Source organism: Phalacrocorax aristotelis, chromosome 18, assembly GCF_949628215.1.
Source record: "Phalacrocorax aristotelis chromosome 18, bGulAri2.1, whole genome shotgun sequence".
NCBI classification, from domain to species: domain Eukaryota; kingdom Metazoa; phylum Chordata; class Aves; order Suliformes; family Phalacrocoracidae; genus Phalacrocorax; species Phalacrocorax aristotelis.
The window spans coordinates 439374-460738 of NC_134293.1; the positions used below are offsets into that span (position 1 = coordinate 439374).

At 51.4% G+C, this 21365-nt stretch overlaps 1 protein-coding gene and 1 long non-coding RNA gene across 2 annotated transcripts in view; one reads left to right on the forward strand and one right to left on the reverse strand.

The window, feature by feature from the left end:
* The window catches only part of LRRC75A (leucine rich repeat containing 75A), a 94858-nt gene extending 84265 nt beyond the window's left edge, over positions 1-10593 (forward strand). The window contains exon 4 of the mRNA XM_075113354.1: positions 8343-10593. Coding sequence (XP_074969455.1) covers positions 8343-8928 — 586 coding nt within the window. The 3' untranslated portion in view covers positions 8929-10593. The remainder of the gene's footprint in view (positions 1-8342) is intronic.
* Positions 1-21365, reverse strand: part of LOC142066187 (uncharacterized) — a 29749-nt gene that overhangs the window by 1885 nt on the left and 6499 nt on the right. Inside the window, exon 2 of the long non-coding RNA XR_012663630.1 lies at positions 3165-3340. This is a non-coding gene — a long non-coding RNA (uncharacterized LOC142066187). The remainder of the gene's footprint in view (positions 1-3164; positions 3341-21365) is intronic.

The window sequence follows — 21365 nt, forward strand, 5'->3', positions numbered from 1 at the left end:
GGTGGGCACGAGCGCGTGCCTCTGAATTTTGGAGAATTTGGCAAATCCAGTTCTGATCTGGGCTCTGCCTACATTATTTTTGGATTTCGGATTTCATCTTGTGTGTTGTGATGAGTGTTGGGTTTTGTTTTTTTTAAATAAAATCAAAGCAAAAGAAAAAAGGAAAGCGTTCGACCAGGCAGCATTACAAAGCTGGTAAAAGGAGGGTTTTTTTTTTTTTTAACTTAACTTGGGAAATCCAGCCCTTTCCTTGCGGCTGGCCTAAGTACAAGCATTTTTGCTGTCCGACTGCAACACCCCTCCCTAGCTTAAATAAGGAGCAACTGCAAAACACACATACACAGGCACATGCGTGTACATTTTTATATCACCACCCCCCTGGCCTAGCCTTTGGCCCACCATTTCAGGGTCTCATGGCCACTGCTGGTCAGCAGCAGGCTGCTAACTTAGGACCAACCCATCCGCCCTTGTCCAGGCTCCTGGTGATGAAGCAAAAGGGCCTCATGTTGGGAAATTATACAGTTTCTACAATTACACTTCAGGACATAGAACTAGCCTTTTTTTGTTTGGTTGGGGTTTTTTTTACCCCCCAAAATCCTAACACTTTTTGTTAGGCTGTTCTCAGCCGCAGCAGTGCCATGGCTGCTCTGGACCTCCCACAAAGCCCTTGATCTGAGACATACCGCGGCTGAAGTTGGGAGGTTAACTTGAGCCCTGTGTACACACGCCTTCCTTTTATCCACTGGGAGTTTAGTCTTCCAGCATCAGTGGGTGTCCCTCAGCTCATGCATCGCGACAAAGAAGGCGCAGTCTATTCTTATCATCTCTTGTTTTAGTCACCATTATTGCATATACGTTACATATATAATATGTAATGTTATTATAGAGACCTCAGTCATAGTCCTCATTTAAGCTAAATAATTATCTTTTCCTGGCTCCGTTCCTCCTTTGAGGCTGGGGGAGCTTAACCCTTCCATCAGCTGATTCCTAACAGAGGACATGCATTTGTTTGTGTTCCTTCCCGCCGTTTCCAAAACATCTATTCCAGGGTTTGACAGCCATCATTTGAAGCAGGAGTAGGGACTTCGAAAAAGCTATTTAATACTTAACTTTGATACCACTAGTATTTCAGGACAAGTCTTTTGTCTCAAGACGTTACCTTTTTCCTGGTGATTCATTGTGCTCAATCATTTTGGGCTGGCATTTTTCATAAACAGTTTTCTCACCAGTGAGACATACATTTTGTACTGTAGTTCTTCGCTCTATGGGGCTGCCTCGTCGTCATTTTTCATGAGCTATTCCTTTGCCCGCCCAGGAAGTGGCTCAATAGCCCAGTTGTACTTTAATTTCTGCGGTGTTTTAGAGAAATGGCATGAATTTAAATCAAGAGGAAATCCCTTTCTTTTAATGCTCTTTGAGCTAAACATCAATATTCTTGTTCATGGGAACATTTTCTGGGCTGATGCAATACTTCATGCAGAAGAGCTTTCATTTCAGCATACATGTATATAAATCAGCGTCCTGCCAACGCGTTGGCGGGGTTCAGGCACGGTTGTACACCCAATCCTATCGTTACATTGGTCAAAACCCCCATATACGGTTTCCAGCTGGGAAAAAAAAACCCCAAACTGTGTCTTCCCCTCTGGAATATCCTCATAAAATGTGAGGATGAGCCCAAGTGGGTGTAACTGATCCTCCACTAAAGCTCGAGGGATTTTTTTTTTAATGGCAAGAACTTCCTACAGAGATTTGGGGCCATTCTGTGGCAAAGTTTATGGCAGGGATAAAAGTTTTTACAGCTGTTTGTTAACATAATATCCTCCTTCTTTCCATGAGATGGTTCAGAATATCCCCAGAACTGCTTTTATTAAATCATGTTTGGGGTTGGTTGGTTTGTTTCCCGGGGGACAGGTTGAGCGCAGGCTGCTGCAAAGCAGGAAGCCCTCCCCCACACGAGCATGGGGCTGCTCTGACCCAGCGAGTTAGAGTTCCTCTGCCCTTGGTATAGACTGCAGATCTTCAGGGTGAAAAGGCTATTGGTACAAGGTAACCAACCCGTTTCAGTCGGCATCAGCTAAATCCCTTGCACGGGGAAAAGGATAGAGCCCTAGTGAGCAATTCCCTGTTACTTGCTGGCAGAAATTGTATGCATACTCCAAGGAAAAACCCAAATGTGAAGCAATATTGAAAGCAGCTCAAAACAAAAAAAAAAGAGCCCTTAAGTTATCCCCCTTCCCCCTTTGTTACCTTCTTGGTTTTGCTTAATGAAAGCCACACCAGACATCCCACAAGAAGGTATATGAAGGCAGGCGGGCAGCATTGCTCCATGCAGGGGATTTCCGCGCTGGATAAAACAAGGCTCAACCCCTGAATGCTTATGTTAGCCATGCTTTTAAATGGTTAGCACTTATTCACAGGGATGCTACGTGCTTTATTTGACAGCGAGATCCCGCTATAACCAGCTTTGGTGCTCAAAGACTGCAAGGCAAGTGTAATTTTAGGGCTTTTTTGGATGGGAAGAGCTGGTTACGGAGGCATCGCCCTGGCCCCAGCCTCGCTACACCTCGCTCACCAGAGCTGCTTCCAAAGAATGATGCAGTGGTACCTGTGAGAGAGAAGTAGCTGCCAACATATGAACATCCTTTTTTTTTAATATATAATAAATATACTATTTTGTTGTTTTCTTTCCCAGCATTGCCAAAAAATCACCAGTTGAGAACCGTGTCACATCGTTAGCAGCTGTCTGCCTGCCCACATACAGGTTAAATGAGACCTTGTAAAGGGATAAGTATAGCTCTTGCTAAATTACTGCAGAGGGGGGGTGTGTGAGGTTCCAGCTCACGCAGCAAACCACCAACTGTGGCTAAGAGAAGGGCCACCGCGGCAGTGAAACGGGTCCCCACGGCCCAGGAGTGGGTAGTGAGACTCCAGATGTGCCGAGCACCAGGACGTTACTGCCGTACCCTCCGGAGCTTGGCAAAACATCAGTAGTTTGGTAACTTTTTTTTTTTTTAAAAAAAAATCCCTCTTGTTCTCCTGCTACCAAGGTGTGCTCAAGGACTGACCCACCGCTGAGGTAAGTTATTGCTACCAGAGCTTCCAGAGCTGTTTGCTCTTAGAAATTTTGAGCTAATTTCTCATGTTAAATAAGCTTTAGGACTAACCTAACACTGTTAAAGTGAGGCCCCAACTCTTTGGATGAATGAAGCTTGGACTCAGCCTGGCAGTTTTGATTTGAAACACATTCCTGTGGAAGAGCAGCTCAGGGTCTTGCCTAAGGCAAAGGGGATTGACGTCTCTGGCTGGTGTGGGCTGGGTGGCTGCTTGCCTACAGCTGCACCTGCATGAAAAACAAAGACCAAGTCAGTGACTGCCCTGGCTTAGCCTGAGCAGCCTGGGCTACCGCAGTGAGCCTTTGCCCTCTTGCAAAGCCAGGCTTGCTGCTGATGGCCGGGGAGGGGGATGAGGGAGTAAGCCCAAGCTCTGCCCCTTCCTCCAGCCCCCTTGCACAGCCCAGCTCACAGGGTGGCGTAAATTCAATAACCATTAGCCATCACGCCCTGCTCCGCTTTGCAGTGCGAGTTTGGCAACACATTTAGTTTTACGGTGATGTAGAGGGGTGTAGCAGATGCATCCCAGCTCCACCACGCCTCGTGGCTGAGCAGAGCCTAGATGGGAAAGAGCTGATTGCACCAAGGCACTAAAATTTAAAAAAAGATTTAAAATTATAGAAATTGTCTGGCCAGCCTTTATGCTCAGCAGCCTGCATGAATAATCTTTCCCAGGGCAAACCAGCAACTGAAACATGCAGAAAATAATAAGTGGTAGCAGCCGCTCTCATTAGCTTCTCTTCCCACCCCAAACCAGCCGTTGGCTGATGTGGGTAATAAGTCACAAGCACACGCTTAATGATCCAAGATTTGTTTTTTTTTAAAAAAAGGTTTCTAATCAGATTTGTGTGCTTTTGAATGGGCCTAAATCACAGGTCCAGGGCCTGCTGTGGGTGATTATAGGCTGGGGTGTCTGTTTATTGGTAAAGCCCCAGCCCACTTAGCACACAGTAAAAGCGGCGGCTCATCCAGCAGGCTGGTGTGGTTTCTTCAGCTCACAGCTCTCTTGCTAGGATGCCAGAAGCAAGTGCATAGATAGGCGCACCCAGCTGTGCTTATGGTTCCCACTGGATTGCCTGTGCCCATGCAGGAATGCTGTGTTTTAACCCAAAAATCCCACTCGGCCACGTGGGACCCCGCAGGGGCTCTGTGCAAGGGCTGCGGTTTGTATCAGCTAAAGCTGTTCCCGCAAAGCCAGAGGAACGACTCTCCTGGATTTCATCTGCGCTGGAGAAGCGAAACCACATATTAAATCAGTAATACATCCATAAAATGCCAGCATGCTGCCACGCTCTGGTTTCTCTGCCCCGATGCAGTGTCCAGAGGAACTGGCGTTCCCTCTGCCGCCAGGTGTTTTGGGTTTGCTCCTGTAGATCTTGTCCCTCCTGCGGTCACCCAGCTCCTCGGAGTCCTACCTGACCGTGCTGGATACGTCCCTTTTCTCCTGATTTCTATTCCTGAGACCCCAGGATGGAGCGTTTTCTCCCCCCACCAACGGACAAGATGTTTCTCATGACCTGGCACGGCCTCGTGGGTAGGGCTACATGTCAAACTAAGAAACAGGTGCTCTTTCTGCAAGATATCCCAGATGTTTGTCATTCTCCCCATCTCCCATGGCTTCCTGTCGAGGCCGGCTGGGTTGGCTGTGCAGTGATGAGCTCCCACAGCCCAGAGCCTGCCCCAGCCTGTGGCACAAGCGTGGTCACAGCAGGTAACGCTGGCTGAGCTGCCCTGGCTCGCTGGCCCGACGCCGTAGCCCAACGCTTTCTTTATGCCAGGGCTGCAGTCAGGGTGATGGATCAAAATTACCCCCAGGTCTCCTGGGTACTTAGAATGAGAAGGTTAAGAAGTCAATCACTCGTCTTAATGGTGGTAAAGAAACTGGCCAGCTGCTGCACAAACCCACGTTCGTACGGACAAGACGTTAATTCCTGCGGCTGCCGTTTGGGGAGTGCCATTCGAGCGGTTTGGGGGAAGGCTCGCGCTCTTCCTCGATCCTGCGGGGCCCTTCCTGGTGTGTCCCCTCGCTCCAGCCCTCGGCAATGTGCCCCCGCAGCAGCGACCGCAGGCAGGGCAAGCTCCTCTCGTCAAACACAAAATCCTTGAATAACACACAAAGAGCAGCTGAGTGGCTTCTGAGCATGAAGATTGACGGGGAATCGATTGCCTTAAGGAGACCTTAACATTGCGTAGCCTAGTTCAGGGGAAATTCAGTCATTTTGCTCGCAGAACAACGGGCAGGCGCCTTTCTGTTAGCGCAGGAGGGTTGCGCGGGGCACGGGAGCCTGTAAAGGGCTCAGGGAGCCTCAGCTAACAAAACCAAGTCCGGTTCTTTGCTGTGGGGTGTTGCCGTGAAATGGCCGCGATCCGAGCGCCGGCTGATGACCGAGGCCTTTTGCAGAGCTGCCGCGTCCAGCTCCAGCGCCGGTACCTGCTCTAGCTGAGGCGGCGCTGTGAAATCACCGCCCTTTCTGCCACGGTGCAGGATCAGGAAGCCACGGCTTACGTGCACATTGAAACTGGGAAGCGAGCTTGTTTGCCTAGTGTTTAGCCAAGCCGCTAGATGGAAGTTTACTTTAATCCCAGTGCTTATCTGCATCCATTTCTTCCTTGTAATCAGCTCTTCAAAGGAGGAGTAAGAACAAAGTACTGCTAAACAGACCGTGGAGCATAATCCAGCATCACCAAGGGAACTCTAAAAGAGATCTTTCCCCCTTCCCAGCCTCCCCATCACAACCTGTTTGGGATTTGTGCGATGGTTCTGGTCTAAAAACAGCACCCAGGAGTTTGCCAGCGCTCACCTGGGCCATAGCCAGCTCTCCACAGCCAACCTGTGGCCACGGGCGCTCGGTATGTGGCTTTTGTGACAGTCAAGAGAGCAGAAGAGCAGCTCTGGGTTTGGAGACGCTTAACTGGAACACAACCTATGGCCACGGACCTTTGGCGTAAAGCTTTCATTTTTTCCCCTTGGCTGAAATAACAGCCTCTGGGCAGTCAGCGCTCATGGGCGCCTTGGCTAAAGCACGCCCAGAGGAGCGAGCCGAGCAGCATCTTGGCCCCAAGTCCGCCGCAGCATCACATTAGCTGTCCGACAGCATAACCCCACATGCAGGTGCAGGTGCTTTCTCAACCAGCGCACATGCAGGACGTCAGGGCAGCCCCGCCACGGCTTCGTCGGTACTTGCTGCTAAAACCGACCTAAGTCCTGTTAAGCTAGCGGCCTCTCTGCGTGCATCAGCTGCATCGCCCCACCAAACAAAGTGGTCATTTGGACATCACTGCCTGTTGACTCAAAGGCAGGCAGCTAATACACCATGGGGCTGCAACAGCGAGACAACGAGGCACTGCTAATAGCGCTGTGCCCTTGGCAGAGCAGACGTGCCTGGCAGACCATCACCCGTACAGGCACGGTTCCTTGTGCAGCCCCCGTGCCCCCAACCCTTACTGCCCTCCTGACGCCTACAGCCAGTCAGGCAAACCGGAGCGCTTCGCTCACGGCCGTGCACACGCATGGCACGTGCCACCCCCCGCGGCACGGCCCCGGCTGCTGCTGGGCTGAGCCAGGCGGGCTGCGCTCCCTGGCCCGGTCCTGGCACCTCGCGACACGCTGGCTTGGCGCAAACGCTTTCCCTGTAGGTTGCAGCAACTTCAGCTTTCCTGTGATTAGTTAGGAAAGCTATTCTGGCGATGCTGATTTTCGAAAGTGCACACGCCCATGCATTTTTGGGGGGGTTTATTTCCATAGGAACCACAGGAATTCCACTCCTCCTTGGCTTGCAGGTCTCCAGTACATCAAGTGGCCGTGGCAAACTCGTACCCCAGTGGTGACCACGGGTGTGATCAGTCAACAGTAAAATGCTTTGGTACTTGCAAATAACCCTCACTTCCTTCCACCTTGCCACTATTCCGTTATTCCCCCAAAGTCTAGCGGGGAGGTCACACCGCCTTGCAAGCTTGTCTCTGTGTGTGTATTATTTACAAATTAAAGCTCAGCAACATTTACAGCTGTTTAGCTGTGTTACTTCTGTAACTCCTCAGGGGAAAGCCCAGGGCTTGCCAGCTGCCTGCATCCACCCCCAGATCACAGACCGCACACCGCTGGCGGCACACGCCGTGGGGCGAGCCGTAAAACAGCGTGCCGTGCAAGGCAAATGCCGACCAAGGTGCCTTGGCCCTGGCGCAGACACACTCGAGCGCCGGTGCAGTGGAGGCGGAAGGCGTTGCTAGTACTGGTTTGCATGTTCAGCTAGAAAAACCAGCAGGTGCTGGGCAGACCCCGGCTCGGGCTGTACGGAAAGGCAAAGGCATTTCTGCAGCTGGCTGGTTTGGCGTGAGGCTACCACGTGTGCCGCCGCAGCAGGTGAGACATGTGAGCTCGCCGAGCTGACGTGAGCAATTAGCATGCATGAGGCTCCTTCCACCTCCTAATTCACTCAGAATAATTCATTAGCAAAAAGTCCTCAGCAGCACTACTCTGCTGACAGGTCCTCATTGTAGATCTGTTCTTTGATTTGCTTTAGAAGAGATACTGAGCTGTGAAACACCAGTCTAGCTCATGCTAATGGGTCTGTAGGGCCATTGTGAGGATTTATTTATTTAGCGAAGGATTTCTCCGTAGTGCTCATCAACTTGGCACCTAGACGGAAGGGACATAATAGGTCAAACACACTGGAAATACTAGATCAAATCGCCCAACCCTGGAGGTGTCTATCGTACATTTGCTGTCTTGGGCATGTGTAAGACCCCATTCTGACTTGGGGGGGTCTCAATTTCCCACCCGCACACCTGAGAGGACAAACGTGGCTTCCTGCTCACAGAGCTTCACAGGCCGCAGCGTGAGAAGTGTTACACCAGCAATTCCTGGCCATCTAATCAAGGGCTTCCTCACCCTTTTCTGCACCTTTAAAAGCAGCAGCTAGCCTCTTTATTCCAAGGTTTTGCAGTGCCTGTAGACAAGAACTCTGCACTCTTTCTGAAGTATGGGTTTTGAATATGGTCTCCTTGTTTCTGGTCCTCTTCTATCAACAAACAGTGTTGAAACATCTCTCTGCCCCCCAGCTGCACGGACACACTCGTGGCCTCTCCAGACGAGGTGCTTAGCCCCATTTGAATAGCCTACCTAAAAATCTGATGGTCTTGCCCCCTCTGAGAGTGGCCAGGGAGCCCAAAATGAGGCCACCAAGTAGAGACGTGATCCCACATTAACGTCCCTCTCCTTTTCTTTCCCTGCAGCTTGAAAGCTGTCCTGATGGGGAAGCCTCAGGACAACACAGTGGACTTGTCGGGCATCCCGCTGACACTGAAGGACTTGGACCGCATCACGTCCTACCTCCAGCACAGCTCGGAGCACATCGACACAGTGGAGCTGTGCTTCACGGAGCTGACGGACGACATGCTGCTGCAGCTGCTGCCCGTGCTCTGCGTGCTGCCCCACCTCACCACCCTCTCCCTCAACGGCAACCGGCTCACCAAAGCCATCCTACGGGACCTCACCGAAACCCTGAAGGACCCCAAGAAGTTCCCCAGCGTCACCTGGATCGACCTTGGCAACAACGTGGACATCTTCTCCTTGCCACAACCCTTCTTGGTCAGCCTAAAGAGACGATGCCCAAAGCAAGGCAACTTGCCAACCATTCTGGAGTTCGGCGAGGGCCAGGTGAGCGATTTGGAGAGCCAAGACGGCCTGGCCGCGAGCCAGGAGGACCTGCAAGCCGGACCAGGCAAGACTGACAGCATAGGCTTGCAGCAGACGGACAGAACAGTCGAGGCTGGGGAGCGCCCCAGCCCAGAGCAAGGTGCCGCGGCACCGCAGACATGATGTCCGGCTCCGTGGCTCTTGGGTGGGCGCGCTGAGCACGGATGACTTGAAACCAGGACCTCAGTGTTGGAGGTCCTGGCGGAGGCTCGATTCACACAGTGGGATGCTTCAGGAGTCCGGACTGATGCCTTCCTCCCGTACGATGAATGTCAACTTTTTTCTTTTCAAAGGACACATAAAGGTGATCGTGTTGAATATTTGTATTTTACAAAAGCTGGCCAGGTATTTTTAAACATTAGTGATGTGCTATGCTTTTTTAGCCTCTCAAAAATGCATCTCCAAGGTGGTGTAGTACGAGGCCCTTAGAAAAGCACAAAAGGGGAGAAGAAAGGTGGCCAGCCTTTGCAGGGAAGGGCTCTCTGTCCTTAGCGCTGGATCCAGCCAGACCCTAGCTGCTCTCCCACACGTGATGGGCAGAGAGCAGTCACCCCAACGAGGCCTGCCGCCGAGACAAACCTTAAATCCTTTCCAGTCCTGACTTCAGGAGCTGCTGATGAATAGCACAGCCGCTGCGATGCAACAGAAGTCTGATCACACAATAACCGGGGTGTTTCTCGTAACAGCATGAGCCAGCCCGAAGGGAGAGCTTTGCTTTCCTGGTGCGGAGCTAAACCCCAGCCTGCAGCATGCCGGGACACCACCCCACCCTCCAGCCTTACCGAAATCGGGCTGGCACTTGTGCCTGCCTAGTATTTATTCAGATGTAAAATCCAGTTTCCCACCAGCCGTGCTGCTGTAATAACTCCAGAGCTTTTCATGTGGTACCTGGAGCTCGCACCAGCGATGCTGGGAGTGCGTATTTGGTCCATTTTGGGGAGTAATCTGCAAAATCTGGAGCCAGGGCTCAGCTCAGGTCGATTGCTGTTGCTGACAAAAGAGACCACAATAATGAAGATTTATAAAAGAAAAAATAATCCTGGGACTCCTCCCTGTATCGCTGCCACTGAGGGCTGGGCGGACTCAGCCAGCTGGAGCGTTAAAGCCTCAGAGAGGCTGTTGGGTCACCTGGCTGTGGCCATTGCCCCCCCGGACCAGAAGTGCTTTGTTTCTAAAACGTGGGTTTGCTTTTGATTTTATTTTTGACGGAAACTGGATCACCCCAGAGCAGCAGCGCTGGAACATGCACCTTGGCTTTTGAACCAGAATTTCATTTGATCCCAAACCCGGGGGAGGGCAGGAAAGTGTGGGAGGCTTCCCCTCCCTTGGGTCCAAAGGAGCAGACGTGACTCCCTTTGCCAGGACGGAGCCCCTTTCTGTCTGTTCAAAGCCCTTCCCCGACCAGCTTTACAGCATCGCTTCCCTGGCTCACGGCGGCGACTCGCTGGCTTTGCTGCTTCTGGGTGCAAACACAGTCAGACTTTGGTCGTGCCTTTGGCTCTGTTCATTTAACATCACAGCACCGGGAAGCTTTTTCCAGAGGGGCTTCACGCTGTTGGTGGTTGTTTCTCCCCCATACGCAAGTAGATGACTTAGAAGAAACTCTGCTACTCGTTTTAATCCATTTGGCAACATTCAGTATGATTTGCATGTATCCAAGCCTTTTTTCCTTTTTTTAAATGCTAACTCTTTCCAACAGGCATGAAAAAACTTTGCAGTGAATAAACTGTTCTGTTTGAAATAAAGGAGATATCTGTAATCAAAATAAATGACCATGTTTAATAAAGACCCAGCATTGAATTTTCCCTCTGTACCGGCTGAACGCCCAGCTGGCAACCCAGAGCCCCCCCAGCGAAACAGGAGCAGAGGAGAAAGCAGTGCTAAGCGCTGCAGGCCTGGCTTCTCCAGGGTGGTTTTTTTAAAGGGTCGCTGGCTGGAGAAATAAATAGCCCAGTTTATGGGCTGGATTCTGCAGGGTGGGCACAAGGTGGACACAGACGCATCATAAAAGCACCTGTTAAATTTTAAATGTCACCAATGTGCAAAACTAACACGGGAGAGAGGACTACTGAGACCGGCTCCCCAGGGTGCTCATCACCAGCGTCACAGTCTCGGTGCCCTGAAGGCAATGGCTTTTTGTTTGCAGCAAGGACTGTTTGCGTGATGTTTGTTCCAGCACCCGAACCACGGCAGGGGCTCGCGCAGGACACGGCAGCCAACGTGCTGGTGAGAGCTGGTTTGTCCTAACCCACGGGAGCCCTTCCCTGCAGCGCTCGGGGACTGCTGCTACCATTAGTACCGCTTTAATGGGGTACCTTTAGCAGAGGCATAAATTAAGCAAGACGTGATACACCAGGTTGGCCGGGTCTCAGCTGCATCCCTCACCATCAGGGGAGTGGTTGCACTTCTCCCCCTCCCCAGGAGCCACATGCAGGGGTCTCCTTGCCTGGGGCAGGCTGCAGGACGGAGCCTATGGCACATATGTTTTGGCCGTATGCAAAGGGTGACAGGCAGCACGTAGAGCCTGTGCCTACACCCAGGTCAGGCGATGAGACACGGGCAGCAAATCCACCATCGCTACTTCACCTGCCACATGCACACGTGGCCCGGGTGTGCCAGTAGTACATCCCTCATGGAGGTTCGTTAACTCAACCTATGGGGATTTCATCAAGAACAACATTCCTCCTTGAAAAAAAAAAGATACTTCAGCAATTTCTTCTAGAAGAGGTCAGACACTGGTTTGCTCAGTACCTCAGTACTCGGCACCGGGCTCCCCTCCTTCCTATGCACAGCTCAGGCCCCTCCGTTTCAATTGCAAGCTCCTGGCTGCAAGGTTTTTATTTTCTGCTAAGTATTTGCACAGGAGCCAGCCATCCTGGACCTCAGCATCTGTCTGGACCTCCCAGTTTGACCGTACAAATTTATAAACCAGAGGCACTTTGCATTTAGAGAGCTGCATCATTTATTGACGATTTGCACGCTCGATTCCCTCACCGACACAAACCACCCAGGAGGCTGCTCCAGCCGAGCTCCTACCTGCGGTGAAACACATTAATCAACCAGGAGATATTTTGCGTCTACCAGGCTCTTTCTGCAAGGGGCTACCAGCAGCCCAGCAGCTCAGCTCTGGGCCGAGAGGGCTGAAGGCAGGGCTCTCTGCCCCACGCTGCCACAGATTTGCTGCGAATCGGCAGCACCTCGTCCCAGCCGCCCCGCTCTGCCGCGAAACGCTGCGGCTGGGTCCCTGGCGTGATCATCCAGGGCTGCGCTGCGAGGGACGAGCCTCCGGAGGGAAACCCCGCGTCCCTCAGCCCTTCGCCCCGCGCAGGCGTTGCACCGCTTGAGCCAGCTCTGCTCCACGGGAACAGAGAGGTTGTGCTGGTATCTCTGTGTCCAGCGAGGATTTAGCCCTTCTGAGAAAAGGAAATAACTAGAAAGGGTCTTTTGTCGATATGTTTGTGCCTGCTGAAGCTGGCACCAAATTACTGACTTCATAGGAAAAGAAAAAAAACCAGCTCTGGTAGAGACCTTTACTTAGTTATAAAAACAAGAGGGCTTTAGCTAATCAGTCTCTTCCTCACAGCATGGATTAGATCAATTAGCCTGTTATTGCACTTCAGGATGACGGTGATCCTGCGGGCTCAGTAGAGAGTGGTGGTGTTTTTAAGAAAGCAGCATGAGATTGCTTCCCTTCCCAGCCGATCAGCATCAGAACAAGCTTGGAGCTCACTCCATATGTAATCAATGCTCCCCGTGCTACGCTGGGCTGCTTGCTCTGGCCAGAAGCTTTAAATGGCCCTAGAAGAAGGATTTGAGTCTTGAAAATCACTGTTGTTAGAATATTAAAGTTGATTGAGGCCATTTGTTGTCAAAGCGGGGAGGAAACGTCCACCATAAAACCTCCAAGCCGGTTTGGTTAGTTATCTCCGCCAGCACCACACAGCTCTGCCTGTGCATGAAAGAAACTAGCCTGTGGGAGAAGATTTATGCCTTCAGCAGCAAAAATGTAATTGGAAATCACTCTGCGCAGATTGAAGAGCCCACACCGAGGGGGATCAAAACAGTAGGCGAGGAACGAGAGGCACGGAAGGGCTGATGCCACATGCTCTGGTGGGCTCGTTCCAGCTGGGTTATCTCAGGAGAGTGTGCACAAGCCCCCACAAGGCTTTTCAAGGTGATTATTCATTTAAATTGGGGGTTATGTTCCGGGGCGGGGGGTTGGGAGCAGGAAAGAGGGCTGGTGATGGTCACCCCAAGAAGGGTCTGGGCTGGAGAGCCAGGAAGCCACCGAAAGCACTGTTGAGAACATCAAGAAGCTCAAAACCACGTCGGCCAAAAGCATCGCTTGCGGCTCCCCAGGCCTCGGAGGGGAGCAGAAGACTGCAAACACCTACCCAAAACTGCCGTGGAGAGGCCAAAAGCGACCCAAGGGGACACCGCGGCGGCGGCTGAGGCGGGGAGAGGGCTGCCCCGGGCAGCGAAACCGCGCGTGCGGGTCACTACACTGCGACCGGCTCCGCGCGCGGGCACGACCGCGTCGGCGCGCCGCGTCTCAGCGGCAGGCGAGAGGCAGCCCCCAGGCCCGCGCAGGGGCTGCTCGTGCCCCCAGAAACGCAAGGGCTGCCGCGGTCCGTTAACGGGGAGTGCGTCGCCGGTAGATGCTACCGCCAAGGAAACCCTATTGACCTTATTAGCAGTATTCATGTATTGGTGCTTACGAGGAAGGGGGGAAAACAACTCACCCAACCTCTCCAGCGTAATGCACCGAGGTGAGCAACGGATTTGATCTCGTCCTGACCTCTTTGGTACGCAGATGTCGTCCTGGAAACATCGCACAGTGATCCCACTCTGCCTTCGCTCCAGGGGCCGCTGAGTTCTTATCTGCCTGGGGACCGTGTTCCACCAGCAGATTATGTGCACCAAGAGCTGATCTTGCCACCTCTATTAAATGTTTTTAGCATTAAATTCTGAAGGACAAACAGGAAACCGGACCCATCACAGTCCTCCAACAGCTTCCAGCCACGTGAGTCTCGCCGCTTCGTACAAGCGGGCCCCATCTCCAAGAAACATTCTCAAATGCTCAACAGCTGTAAGCAAAAGAGCTGATGACCCTGCAACACCAGAACCTGCCGGGCTTTGGAGACTCGGCCTTTCCTTCCCACGCACTGGGGGAACAGAGGTCCTCTAAGATGACAAAGTGGAGTTAAAGGCTTGATGGGGATCGCCCCCTCCCTCGCAGCACCCCAGACCAGCAATCACACGCTTTCAAGACATGGGTTCACACACACCCAGGCAGCACATCATGACTGCTGCTCATCGCACAAAGCTAGCCAAAAAACTAAGAAATACAGCAGGTTTGGGTCCTATGGTGTATTTACGCGTGCGCGGTCAAGGACAGCTCACCTGGGAGGAAGGCAAAGCGAGGAGCAAACACCATCTCCTTGCACCGATGACAGCCACATGCGCCGCTCGGAGCCCAGCGCAATAGCCTCGGCAATGCCACGCCGGGCCACAAACCCCACAGGCGTTATCAGAAATGCAAATACCTGCAGCTAGTGACCGCGGGCGGGCAGGAAGGTTCGCAGCTGAGAGGTGGGCTGAAGAGGCAAGGGAAAATCTTAGCGCAGGGCTGGCTGTGAGGCTGCCCACTTATTTCACCCTGCTGCAACCCATGCTCTGCTTGTAGCAGAAAAGCTCCTCCAAATCCACACGGGTGCAATCCCTTCCCCACCAGGACCAAGCCCTGGGGGGGGGTCGAGGACCCCCCTCCCTGATGCGTACAGCCCAATGCATCCTTTGCTCTCACATTCTCGCCCATTTTACTTACACCCATCGCACCCGCCTTTAGGACAAATAATCTTTTTTCTCTCCCTCACCTTTCCTATTCTTTATTCAGAGGAAAACCTGCACTCCGGGTCCGCAGGAGGCTGTCTGGGCGAGGCGGGCAGACGGTTTTGTCTGCACTTGCTAAAGGACTGGGGTTTCCCTGATGCAGCCTCCTCTCTGCCTTAGCAAAACGCAACTTGAATTATATTTATTTTCATTCCCTTCCATGCATCAAGAAAGAAATATGTTTGCAGGGCTGCAGTGGATGGAGGATTCTCCACGTGCTCCTCCCTGCACAGCACTGCGGGGGAGAACTGAAATACCAATTAAACCGGAGGGGGCGGTGGGTACAGGCTGGTTTTTTTCTCTTACATCTGTGTTTTGCAGCCTCTGGGTTGTAAAGAAGCAGGGTCATAGGAAATGGCTTTTTACGGTGAATGGGGGAATGAAAAATAATCACAACTGCTGCAAAAGACGGTGGGTTTTCAATGTGAAAAACGTGTTTTTCAAACAAGGAAAAGCTGATCTAGTTGAAAACCCAGAGGGCAGCAGGTTGGCCGACTTCCGTCGTCATCCCACGCGCCTGTTGGGAAGCGCAGCGCCTGGGGGGCGTGAGGAGGGCTTCCGTGGGCGCCGCGGTCACGGTCCGGGGGTCACGGCCTGGGGCCGCACGCAGCCGGGCCCTGGAAGGCAGGAGTGCGCTGGGCTGCCCGGGGGATGCTACGCCAAAACTCAACAGAAACACCGACGCCCAACATCTGGGAACGCTGGGCTGCCGTTTTCCTGAGCAGAAAGGTCCAGGGGAGAGCCGCCAGCCCTACGTACGCCCCAGAGCTCTCCTTCCAAACTCATGAGTCGGGCCACACACAAAACCAGGCGTTTCCCACCTAAAAATGTAACTCAGCAGCTGGGGAGTGCTTTCGAAAGCTGCGAGCCATAACACAACCTACGTGAATACCCCGTTATCATGAGGAAAACACTCCTGCGAGAGTGCTTCAGCTGCAACTGGTTAAATGGAGGAGAAACCAGTAGGCGAGAAGGGGGATGCTCGGAGGATGCGGTTTTCCCAAGGAAAGGTGACTCTGATGGGGGTGCAAAAGGACACAAAAAGGGAGAAGGTTGAGACCTGGGCAAATCTCACCCACAACATCTGGGGATCTGCATAAAAACCCAGAGGGAGGTAAAACTTTCACCGGCGCCCATGCTACCTGAAGCCTGGTATTTTTTCCCCTTACTAATAGAAGAAAGAGACCTGACTAGGGGAATCTTTCGCATTATTTATTGGCAGCTCATGCTGATGTGTTTAGTGCTGGTCCTGGAGATAGCAAATGGTCTGCACCAGCTCAGCTGATAGGGGAAATCGTGTATAGGGGCACCTGGAAAAGCAGCTAAGTATTGTCCCTCAGGGACTACCTGTTTTACACACAAAATACTGAGCAAGCACAGTTTGAAACCAGAGGGGCTTTAGCTCTTGCTGATCCAGGAACTCGGGACCAAAATGACGCTGCAGCTCAGACACGTGCAGTTCTTGCTGGAATCATTCTCCCTGGCGGAGCGATAAGGGCAATGCCAAAACACTTCAGGGCCCAGGAAAAAGGGGCCGGATGGCAAGTACTGAGCCTCCCACGAGCAGGGATGGGTGGATCAGGCCACCCTCCCCTTCCAGCCCATCAATTATCGCCTACATTTCAGTGAGCAAATATTCCACCCAGTTGTGAAATTTCCCTTTTATACAACCACAATAATTAAAAAAACCCAGATGTATCCTATTGTTTTGATGCTTATGACACTGCCGCAGGTCTCGGCCAGGATCGGGGCTCTCCTGCCGCAGGTGCTGTACAAAGGCGACAGCCCCTGCCTGCCCCCTGCCCTGAGCGTGGGCAGCGCAGCACCCTTCCTCTGTCAGGGACCCACCCCCCCTTGGAAAGGGGAGATACCACCCGTGTTCAATTAACGTGAAGCTAAACTCCTTTTTGATCAAGCATTGCTTGTGTAGCATTTGATGTTTTAATACTGAGTCTAAGCTTAAAGACAGGATATCTTGGCCGTCGGCGTTATGCACCTAATTGAGGACAAACGCTCCTTTTGGAGGAAAATAAAAGGGGATTTGGCAAGAGAAGAGAGCCTCGAGTTGTCCTTAGGTGACACACGACTATATATGGATAAAAAGGGTTAGGGTGCTTCATCCGTAAAGACCAGAGACCACCGAGGACCCCCGAAGAGAGGAAGACGTGCAGAAGGATCTGGAGTGGAGTGACCTAATGCCATTATGCGACCTATGTAGATTAGATTGAATATGTATTAGACAGGTGGGATGTGTACTAATTTACTGCATGAGTATAACAAAGGAGCCGACTTCGGAGTGCTCGATTTGTGGAAAGCCACCGAGCACCCGGGCTCGCGCAACGCTGACATAAATAAGCAACGCCTCCGCTGAGCGTGCGCCTATTGACTCGCTGCGCACCGGGCGACAGACGCGCCTGCGGACAACACCGCCGCGCGCTCAAAGCCTGCCCCCCGGCACAAGCGACTCCCGAGTCCCTTCTGTAAATAAGATGGATTCGAAGGCCAGTTTTCCTAAACAGTCAGGATTAACACTGGCTTCGGAAACACCTTGCAGATTTTGCTATCCTGCACTCGTAGGAGCGTCGAGGGAAAGCCTGCGAGGCTTGCTTAGCAGCTCCCAGCCTCCGAGTGTTAAGCTGGCAGATCAGCCTTCAGCGGTCACAGCTAAATTGAGTAGATTTCATTGATTGCGCCGTTAATTGCCTGCCAGGCAGAAAGCTACTGCGCGATGGACGACCGGCTCATTGACAACAGGTCGCCCGTAGGAAGCTTTAACACAGAGAAAGGCAGTAGCAACCCTGCTGCTCCTGCTGCCTTGCGAGATGGACGCGCTTATAACCAAACTTACTGAGCTCCTTTTTCAGACACTGCAATAAGCAATGGCTCCAAGCAACATTGTAAAAGAACAGCAAAAAAGAGCTGTACCTCCAAAGTACGTGATTTATACCGACCCAAAAGCTTGCTGGAAATAAAACGTGGATGTTAGCTCATTTCTCTGAGCAGCCATAATCGCTAAGCTGGCAGAGGAGGAAAGTATTTGGTCTGCTTTTCTTGTGCATTGCCATTAGCAAATGTTAGCGCAGGATTTGTTCACAAGGATGAACTGCGAGAGGTTTGCTACCTGGAAAGGATGGGAGGAACCCTGGAGCCCAAGCTGGCACCACAGGACAGGTATTTAGGAGGACAGGGCCAAGTTTTTGCACGAAAACTGCGTAAGCACATGGCTCAGTTACTCCTGATTGATGGGGAATTGGAGATGCTTTGTTTATAGTCCCTTCTGGCAGTTTTGGGCTTGCATTTTCTGTCTTCTTTTCTGTAAATATGCAAAGGAGACACCTTTGGCTTAGTTTATAGTTTTACCTAAAACTGAAGACCTGATTTAATAGTCAGAAAAGATGCAATCTGCTCATCGCCCCCTTTAATTATTCGTGCAGATTTCTAAATTAATTCCCCAGGTTTTCTGCCTCCTAATAGCTTATTGATTCTGTGAATTCTGTGCTATTTTTCATTCTTCTTTGCTATTTTATTAATTCAGTCTGAGGAGAAAACAAACCTGTAGAGCCTACATAGCATCCTTCAAGAAGGGTTCACTTAGCTGCATCTGGAGGGCTTGGCCGAGCACTCAGCTGCTGGCACGGCTCCTCGGTGAGCCCGCTGCTTCCCTCCGTAAGTTGTTAGCAGAAGCAGAAATAGCATTTGAGGTTTAGGAAAGAGAAGCATAGGGCCACTGCCTTGTGCTGTGCCAAGAAGAGTAGGAAAATCAATATATAACGCGCTGAAGATTTGGCCCATGCATTTATGGCTGGTTTTTTCTGGGGAAGGCTGTTCTGTTTCTGGCTCTCCCAGTGGCTCACTGTGTCACCTGTCAGTTGTGCCCTTCCCCAGGGGAAACCAGAGCTGCCCTTGGTTTGTGCAAGCCTTTGCGGAGGTGCTCCGGGGTTAGGATTTGGCATCGCAAGCCAGCAGCAGGACCACAAGCAATAGTGATAAACACAGTGTGGAAATCACAGCTACATGATTAGACGTCAAAGCACCTTATTACAGGCATGCCTGTCCTTCAGGGGTGAACTCCTGGAACAGATACACAGAGGCTCAGACATATATGGAAAACAACAAGAATTTATATGGAAAACTACAGGATAAAGGATAGGACATTGGCTATAACAAATGGAAAATCCAGCTACATCACACATCACCATGGGAATGAGCCTCCCTTTTCCCCTTTTGCAGCTGCCTCTTGTCTTGCTGCTACCTCCAGGCAAGGCCTGCGACGCCAGCTTGACTTATATTTCATTTATATAAGGTGGCAGTAAAGAACCGATCTCCGAGCACTACGTGCATCATGCTCTGGGTACAGGCTAACCCGGCTGTTACCAAACTCCGACTGAACCCTGTGCGTACAGGTGCCGGCAGAAAATCTCAGTGGCTGACAGATTTTTAAATACACAAAATAAAAGGCATCTGCTTCAGACCGCTTGTCATCACACATTGCTTTCCACTAGGAGAACATCACCATTACTTTTTGGGTTTATTTCATCTCCTTCACCGTACACACCTGCTTGTTAAATGATTAATTTAAAGGCTAAGTATTTTCCCAGTTGCTCTGGGGGAAGCTGTGCTTTCTTGCAAGCTCAGAGCTCCCCTCCACCACCACACGCACTGAAACCAGCTTTGCACAGAGCTGCAGGCTAAAACACAAAACTTAGCCTTTCTTTGCACCCCTCTCATGCCTCCCTTTGCCACGAGAACCTGCCAACTATGTTCAGGCGCTTTACAAGAGATGCAAAGAAAAGGATAACCAGGCAAATTATAAGGGGAAGGTTTTCAAAAGAACAAAGCACCTGCTTCTCCCTTCCAAGCAGCTGAAGAAGAGAGGCTTTGCAAGCGTCCTTGAAGTCGGCTGGTGATACACATTTTCCCCAACAACTGGCAAAAGTTACTGTGGAAATCACTCTCTGTTCAGCCAGGAAAGAAAAACCAAAGCAGCAGAACAGCTTAAAGCATTGCAACGCTCAGGAGGCACGAGCTGTATTTCACGACTGCTCGTCTCTAGAGCCCAGGTCCAAGCCTCAGCTCCCATCAGCGGCTCGTCAGGCTCGCTGGGTAAACTGGCGGCACAGGGGGATGTTTGCAATGCGCTAAATGAACAAAGCCCCAGCGTTGCTGGGAGAAAACCCTGCTTCCCATCTCAGAGGTAGTTAAATTTGTTCTTCTCCATGTCTCTTGCTGCTGAGAACCGTCCCCGCTCTAGCTCCTCGTTATTAGCATTCAATCAGCATTAACCTGAGTGGATATTGCTTCTTTAAGCCATAACACTACTTAGGAAGTTGTAAAAGGCAAGAGCTATTTTCCCCACACCTACGCAGTGTGCAGTACGCACGCACGACGGGACTGCAGCTTTAATTTAGGTGCTGCTTTTCATATAAACTACATCTTACAGACCGGGCTTAGCAGCTCAGCTCTGCGTGTCAGCAAAATTACCCATCTGATGGGCAGAGTCTGCTCCAACGCCACATGAGCCAAGCCAGCCTCATTTGGAAGTCAGTCCCACCCAAACTCAGCGCAGCTCATGTGAAAGGGGTGAAACCGGCATCCCCCGATGATAACTGCCAAGCAAGAGTCAATCAACTGGTAATACCCGATTGGAAACGAGCTCCGGACCAGGGCATTTCTGAAGCAATGCCACATACTCACAACAAAACCTTGCCTGGGCTGCACAACTCTTACGTATTCAAATGTCTAGAGATCTCTATTATCTTGTGCTTATTTTAATCTGCGTGTTCCTCCCAATCACCCGTTTCTTTTCCCGTTCTCTCCTCGCCCACCAAAACAGACACTAACAGCCTCCTCTTGAAACCCCTCCATGCACCAGGATCAGTAGTTTTCCACAGCCACCAATTATTTCACTCTCCCTCCTTAATCTCTAGGAAAATCTGGAGGGTGTGATTAGACACCAGCTTCTCCAGGAAATCAGTTTTTCCTACCTGCTTTCATCTCCTCTTCTAATGGATGTAGGTACCACCTCTTCTCCCCCTTGCAAGGGTGACCTCCTGCCTGCTAGTCTACACTTCAGAGGCTTCTTGCTTAATCATCAAACAGAAATGCAGCTTCTCCTCCTCACCTACCTCCAAAACCACCCAGCACTGCCCAGAGGTTTGCTGTTTCATCCTTGGAGCTTGCCACTTGCCACCCTGTGAGCAGCAGGAAAAATTAGATACTCATAGTATTATTTTTATAAAGCATTAGATTCTGCTAAGGAAAGACAGAAAGAGAAAGTAAAAGCAAGCCCCAAATCCTTACCCTGCGCCTGAGCTACTGGGGGAGCACTGAGTGGGGTTGGATGTTCAAAACCCAATGGAGGTAAAACAGCCTCACCTGGGGCCTCCAACGAGCACCAGCTGGTTAATCAATGAGGGCCAGCGACGTCCCGATCGCTCAAGCCAAGCCCTGCGTCGCTCTGTGAGCAGCCTCGGGGCTTTAGTGAGACTATTCAAGCTCTAACTTTGTTCAGCACAGGTTGGGCCGCCCCCTCTTGCAACGACCTGCAGACCTCGCTTTTTAACAAGTGACCAGGTTTTCAGGGGCTGTAGGGGGCCGTGAGGGAAATTGCCACCCCGATCGGATGCAACTTGAATGCCTCGGGTCAGGAATAAGGCCTGCCCATGAAG